General features: G+C 35.3%; 1 protein-coding gene across 1 annotated transcript; it reads left to right on the plus strand.

Moving 5' to 3' along the window:
- Window positions 1-441: 441 nt before the first annotated feature.
- On the plus strand, window positions 442-6,340 carry LOC123865707. Its single transcript, XM_045906917.1, has 6 exons — window positions 442-605; window positions 1,256-1,481; window positions 2,138-2,280; window positions 3,182-3,323; window positions 4,738-4,861; window positions 6,159-6,340. The coding sequence occupies exons 1-6, from the start codon at window positions 548-550 to the stop codon at window positions 6,333-6,335; spliced, it is 870 nt and encodes a 289-aa protein (XP_045762873.1). The 5' UTR covers window positions 442-547; the 3' UTR covers window positions 6,336-6,340.
- The last annotated feature ends 1,159 nt before the right edge of the window (window positions 6,341-7,499 follow it).

Raw genomic sequence — 7,499 nt, forward strand, 5'->3', positions numbered from 1 at the left:
TTGATGCATGAGGTGTCAATTGATTCGTTGTAGAGAAACCTATGAATAAATAAATAAATCAGATGCGTGGATAAAAGGGAAAGATTCTGAATAGATAAGCGTTGATGTTATTCAATTTATTTTTTTCTGGGGTTTGCTTAATAGATACGTCAGTTTTGGCCTTTGGCAAATAAAGTTTGTTGAACAAGTTTCAAACAAGGAATAAAATGTTTGCTTTGGAAATCTATGAATCGGTGAAAGAATTTTCAGAATCAGATCCATGTTTCACTGATTTTTATCAGATCATTGTAGTCCCGGGTATTAGTACATGCAAACTCTTTTTAATATGATTAGTAAAGTTTTTTTTTTTTTTAATTTTATTAAGATTTTATCTTTATGATTTTGTCAAATTACAAGCATAGATATCTGGCAATTCTGGCATAGCTGGTATATTGCCAAAACATGTCAGTCGTGGTGGTTCATTTGTGTTTTTAACTTTAATAATAATTTATAATAATTATTTAGCGATATAGTGAAGAGAAATGTATAGTATAAAGAGAATTTCACTATGCAAACATTTCTCTCTTTTATCTTATCAATTATTATGCATACTTTGTATGCATCTTGTGAGTATAAGATAAAATTATATTTATGAAACTAAAGAGACTCAGCCTCGTGGCAATTAATTATCCATACTTTAATATTATGAATGCGAAAGTGTGTCTGTCTGTCTGTCTGTCTGCTACCTTTTCACGGCCCAACCGTTTAACCGATTCTTACGAAATTTGGTACAGGGTTAGCTTATATCCCGGGGACGGACATAGGCTACTTTTTATCCCGGAAAATCAAAGAGTTCCCACGGGATTTCCAAAAACACATCCGCTTAACCGATTTGTATGGGTACCGAGATAGCTTGCGTCCCTGTAATTGTCTTATGCAACTTTTTATCCCGGAAAATCAAACAGTTCCCACGGGATCTTAAAAAACCAAAATCCACGCGGATGAAGTCGCGGGCATCCTCTAGTTATTGATATAATAAATAATTGGTCTAAGATTTTAACGGTTATTTTATGGTATTTGGTTCAGGTTCTAAATTATTATTTTGTTTGCCAACTATGTCTATTACTTATCTACCTATCTTACCTATTAAGAGTAACAAGTTAAATACATTTGTAAACCTGCATAAATGCATTTGAAAATCAAAGTGTTTCATTAGGATTGAAAAAAAATCCACGTGAATGAAGCTACTTGCATATCTAATATTTTGTGATTTCAGATTTGAATTACGAAGATGGCACATCTGTTAGAACAAAAAGATTGGATTATCCAGAGTTCGAGCCAGTCACGTTATACTCCAGGAACCTCGACAATATATCCGCCAAGAATATAAATTGCGATGACTTTTCAAGCTACGCTGTAAACTGCACTATTGATGCTGCTTTAGTTTATAACTCGAGTCGGATGTCACCACCCCCAACGACGAAAATTGATTTCTGGTGCAAGTTCGTATTCATCACTATATTTCTGCCACTTTTATACTATGTTACACCGATGTACCTGCGCAGAAATCTTATTTTTGAATGGCGCGAAAATATCTCAGCCAATTATAGCGTGCGTCTGTCCGCTATTGGTTGTTGCCTACGCGCCATGTTTTATACGCGCGAATTATAATGCAAGTTAACACGAGTCTCTGTTGTTCTTGTACTTAAAATCTTAACGTCAAGCAATAAGGTATATATTTCATCAATGTACATTGTACATTTTGAGTCGCGTTAGGTTGCGCTTTTCTGCGCAAACGAATTTCGCCGATGCGACATAATATAAACATGTTTGTTTCTTGTTTTGTCCTTCAATGACGCTGCAACGAACCAACGGGTCAACCTGGATTTTTAAATGAATATAGTTAAAGATCTGGAAAGTAACCTAGGCTATTTTTCATTTCGGAAAATTAAAGACTTCCTACAGGACTATTCATTAGGATAGGCAATTATTAAAGAGTATCTATATTTTCGCTAAGCGAAGCCACGTGCAGCCGTTAGTGTTGACAAAAAAATAGAGATTTTATATTTTTGATTACACAAAATAACATTACCACAGACATTATGTTCCAACTTCTGATGCAAAAATATGGGTCCATAATGATCCAATTTATTTTCAGAGCAATTAGGGAGCTAACGAACTGCGCAATTGACTGGAATACCGATTGTAAGGACGTTACTGAGAGCCATTTCAATGAAGAAAGCATAAAGGGGCACATACACGTTGTCAACAATATATGTGACGATGAATGGTTTTTATTACGTAAGTCGTACGTTTCTTGCGGGAAAAATGGACTAGTTAAAATATTCAAGTCTAAAAACGTCCTTACAAATCAGTAATCTTGAATGTAATAATTTAGAAGAGCATTTCCTCTTTCATGGATTTCGCTGGCGCGTGTGGATATCGTGTTTTCCGTATCGTTAAACTAAACTATTCCATAATCGCGAACTTAAATTTATGCTCTAAAGATCATGATATAGGTATTTACTTGTCCGAAATTTTGATCAAACGAAAGCTCAGACAAGGGATTTGCGATTCTCTGTGATTAGTCTTAAGGTGGATATTAGACTGTAAAATTTAAGGATTTGTTACCTATAGACGTGAGTCAAATATAATTGAAATTTCCTCTTACTTGGTAGTGTCATGTTAACAGTAGCTACACAGCTTTTAGTTTTCCATCCGTGCAGTAAAGACGTGATGCAAGTTTGAATAGAACTTTATCTATTGCATTGCAGCCAAAGTCACCTTCTATTTTGTCTGTGAATAAGTCGTTTTGGTACTTTCGTCGTCTTTATGTTAGTGAAACTGCATTGGTGCAAGTATTTAGTTTATTTACTCATTAAAACTTTAAATAAAGATAACCCCAACTGGGCAGCTCTCAAAACTTTTATTGACACTTTTGTAAAAAAATGCTATAGAAGCTTAATTGAAATTCAGTGGTGAAGATACTCTTTCATAAGATTATCTAGAGGTATAGAAAATTAGAAACTGTATAGAGATTGTAAAGATAGATCCAAAGATAGAACCGAGCAAACAATAATTATGTCCCCTCTTGAGACAATGTTCTTGCAACTTTCGTGATGAATAGTTTTAAGTTTTTTAATTAAGTTATAGTAAAAAAAAAAAGCAATCATTGCTTATTATATTGAAGTACATTTTCCAGGCTATGAAGATTTACCAGATTGTATAGAAAGTGCAACAGATTCTTGGGAAGCTTGTTATAGTATTTTTAAGGATGCATTAGAGGAGCAAAAAAACAGCACACATGAATGGACGCATTATGAAGTCCATTTTCATTTATGCTGGTAAGTAAAGTATTATTTCACCGTTTCCCTCGTAAAATAACATTATATTAACCCCCGACCCGAAAAAAGGGGTGTTATAAGTTTGATAAGTGTATTTGTGTATCTGTCTGTGACATCGTAGCTCCTAAACTAATGAATCGATTTTACTTTAGTTTTTTTGTTTGAAAGGTGGCTTGATCGAGAGTGTTCTTAGCTACAATCCAAGAAAATCGGTTCAGCCGTTTGAAAGTTATCAGCTCTTTTCTAGTTACTGTAACCTTCACTTGTCGGGGGTGTTAATTTTTTTTAATTTACACTTGTAACAGTCATAATATGTCTGGACCGCTTTTCCAAAAAATTGTAGCTTTAGGTAGATCACAATAAGCAATGTGTATGCATCAAGCTACATAGTCACGTTGACAAATATTTTCATGTTTTTACTGCATGTTCTGAACTACGGTGCCAAAACGTTTTTCATAACATGTTGGTACCTGGTTTACATGGTTTGAAGCACTCGATACCAAATACAGCTGTTCGTATTGACAAAGTACAAATTCTCTGTAGCAAAAACCGTTAGATGCCTTGAATAAAACATGAGGTTTTGAGGCTTTTGGGCAGAAGCCAATAGCTTCCAGTAGGAATTCAAAAACAGCGGAAAAACACGAATATTTGTCATCTTCGCACGTTGCAACTCTAAAGTTTGATTACAAGGTGTAAATATTTTGCATGTGTTGAATTCGGGACATCTTTGTATTTTTCTTTGTAGTCGTATTCCTCCTTGCTGAGGGTCTGATCTCTTTCCATTAAATACGTAATGGTAGGAGTTCTCTTGGAATAGTAACTCGGAGGGTTCTCAGATCGTTCCGCACAAAATTCGACTAAGGGTCCGTTCAGATCGATTCCTGCCTGGTGCTGACAGCTGAATGCAAAGTCGATTATTTTTATTATTAGGGTTTCGTACCACAAAAGGAAAAACGGAACCCTTATAGGATCACTTCGTTGTCTGTCTGTCTGTCCGTTCATCCCTCGTGTCTGTCAAGAAACCTATTGGGTACTTCCCGTTGACCTAGAATCTTGAAAATTGGCCAGTAAGTACCTAGGTCTTATAGCGCAAATACAGGAATAAATCTGAAAACCGCGAATTTGTGGATACATCATTTAGAAAAAAAATTAAACATATTTCAATTTCAAAGAAAGATAACTATACCTAGTGGGGTATCATATGAAAGGGCTTTGCCTGTACATACTAAAACAGATTTTTGTTTACATTTATGGTAATAGTTTTTGATTTATCGTGCAAAATGTTGGAAATATATCCGAGTACGGAACCATCAGTGCGCGAGTCTGACTCGCACTTGGCCGGTTTTATTTTGATATTGGGAGCTCAGAGATTTATTATTGTAGGTAAACACAATATATGTTTGTATATTTACAGTTCTCGAGCTAATTTTAGACGCTGCACTCTAGAATCCATATTCCAAAACGCTCGTTGCACCCCAGAACAGGCGGTTACGTTGCAAAAATTTTCAGTTATTGTTTCCGAGGGAGCTGTGTACCAGGTAATTTGAAAGTACTAAATAACATATCAATAAAATATTATTATGATTGGGCACGAAATTCCCCATCAAGCACTAACCGAGATATTAAAAATGTAAGTTGATCTTTCGCTTTGGTTCTGTAACATGGTAAAAGAGTGCAGTTGCACCACCCTAAATATGTCGAAATTCAGAGTCAACTAGACAGTGTTGCGTGTGGCGCCTTGTCTGCATAAAATAAGCTAGAGACTGACTTGTAATATTTTGGTGTAATGTATCGGGTTTTTGTAACTCACAGGCGGAAAAAAACCTAGGTAAGATAAGACATGCAAAACGCCTGCGAAGATTATAAAAAGAAAACTTTAAAGGTAGATTGCTTAGAATACCATAGATTTTAAAACATAAAAATAGTCCATTGAAATTGCTGAAAGAAATGTATGCAAAGTCAATTTATAAACTTCAGTCTAGTCTATTCGAAGTCCGAAAACACAAAGGGGGAAGGAATATAAAGTGAACGGACGCGCAAATTCATCACAATTTGTGATATTGTTAACACTTTCAGACTGTGTAATTTTAGTGCGAAACTTTAAGTGAGTTGCAAAAGTATGGTTATTTTAGAGCGTTGAAGTCCCACGCTTACTTATGGCCTTATTCATCTTTCGGTATCCATATAATTTTGTGAATTTGTTAAAGTTTGTGCAATTTCCACGTTTCGGGTTCTCAGTTTAAACCTATTTGAAGTTTGTTTGCCATGAATACTTTAAATCATTTTGCAGTATGAATTTAGCTTATTAAAAATTAAGATTTCCTACTTACCTTTACTTGTAGCTAGGCTGCCTAAAAATTATTCTTAGGGTTTGTTACTAAAATGTATCTATAATAAACTAAAGAGCATTTTAAATATAGAACCATTTTATGCATAGAAGGAATATCAGAAACATTCACCTTAGGCCTCATTCGCACGAGAGGTTTTTTAACGTCCGTTAAAAAAACGTTCAAATAGAATAAATGCATTCCCAAGTATTTGTTCACACGTCTTTTTTAATTCACACTTTGTATTTTCAGCGCAACGCCGGGTTTTACCGCAACGCTTTTTTAACGCTCGTGCGAATTAAAGCTTTTACCAAGATATGCTCCTAAATACGTTATATTATGTTTAAATATTTGGTCGATATTTTTGATATTAGATATATTAGAAAGAAATCCAATGTGCCTACCTATTGTACCTACTCTTAACCTTTTGCCTATGGCAAATGATAATAATTATTATTAATAAACTAGTTAACAGTTGTGTATTAATAACCTTATCACCTCTTCTCAGGACTGTGACCGCAATACGATGTATTCAAATTGTCCCGGAGGCGACCCCCGACCTTCACGCACTCAGTTAAAAGGATTGATGACCGCTGACGTCAGTCAGACCACCACATTACACTGTTCTTTACGAATAGCGATTTATATGCAGCCAATTGTATTTTTACTAGTACACTTTTTATAAATTATGATTGCGTTTTAATTTCACTGTATCGGCGATCGGTAAGACTGGGGCTCGATTATAAACGGGCTACATCAATGTCAAAATATTGTGGTTTTCGTAGCATGGTTCATTGAGACAATCAATAAAAAATCGGTGTGGATAGAAAAATATATTGACAGTTCATTTACACTATCGATAAAAAGTGATGCATCAAAAAGATGATTTCAAGTTGGATGTTCATATCTCCACAAACGTTACATCAAATGAGGTTTAAGTTTATGTTGATTTTCTTACACTGGTCGTTGGTACTGACAAGTCAATAATGCATTCGTTTGACGCTTTAATACGTCTTCTCGTCCAAAATTCCTCAGTTCTTGAAGTCTTTAAACAGTGCATGTGCCATGTGATGATATACGGATTTGAAACTCGTTAGCTCAGTATCTGACATTGAATGGTAGCCATCGAGCTCATATTTTGACATTGACATTGGTTGATTCTACGTTACTGTTAGGGCGATTACGCACTGCATCTGATCCGAATCCGTGAAAATACGTTCCAAAGTAGTCATAGAACTATTTGTATGGTTGCTGGCTTTGTTGTATGGTACGCACTAGCTTCGACTTCCGTCATCCGAGTTCTCTCCGTCATCCGTGAGAATATTTCGGATGTGCCTCGAATCCAAATCGGACTAATGACGTAAATATGTCAAAGATGTAGACTGAATAGCTTGGATTTAGATCAGAGATCGGATTAGTGCGTACGCAATATCCGAGTTCGGTCCGAGTGTTTCATATCCGTATTTTCGCGGACTCTGATCGGATGAGTTCGTAACCACTCTAACAGTGGTAAATTCACTTGACGATTATTTGAATAGAAAACTTTTCTATTTCTATGACCTATATAGAAGAGGCAAACACGTTCGCCAATTGTATTCGTCGAGCATGTTTGGCCAATATAGGTCTACAAGTTACACAGGATATAGATAGATAGATAGAAACTCTTTATTGCACACAAAAACACATATAAGGATAACAACACAGTAAGAAGAAAACAGAAAAAAACAATTGTGTGCAAAGGCGGCCTTATTGCTTGGAGCAATCTCTACCAGGCAACCTTATAGGTATAATAGATATAGGTATTAATTTAAGATGCATTTGCATACGTAGCAGGACAATAATAATAATT

The sequence above is a fragment of the Maniola jurtina genome, chromosome 5, assembly GCF_905333055.1.
Source record: "Maniola jurtina chromosome 5, ilManJurt1.1, whole genome shotgun sequence".
In the NCBI taxonomy this organism is placed as follows: domain Eukaryota; kingdom Metazoa; phylum Arthropoda; class Insecta; order Lepidoptera; family Nymphalidae; genus Maniola; species Maniola jurtina.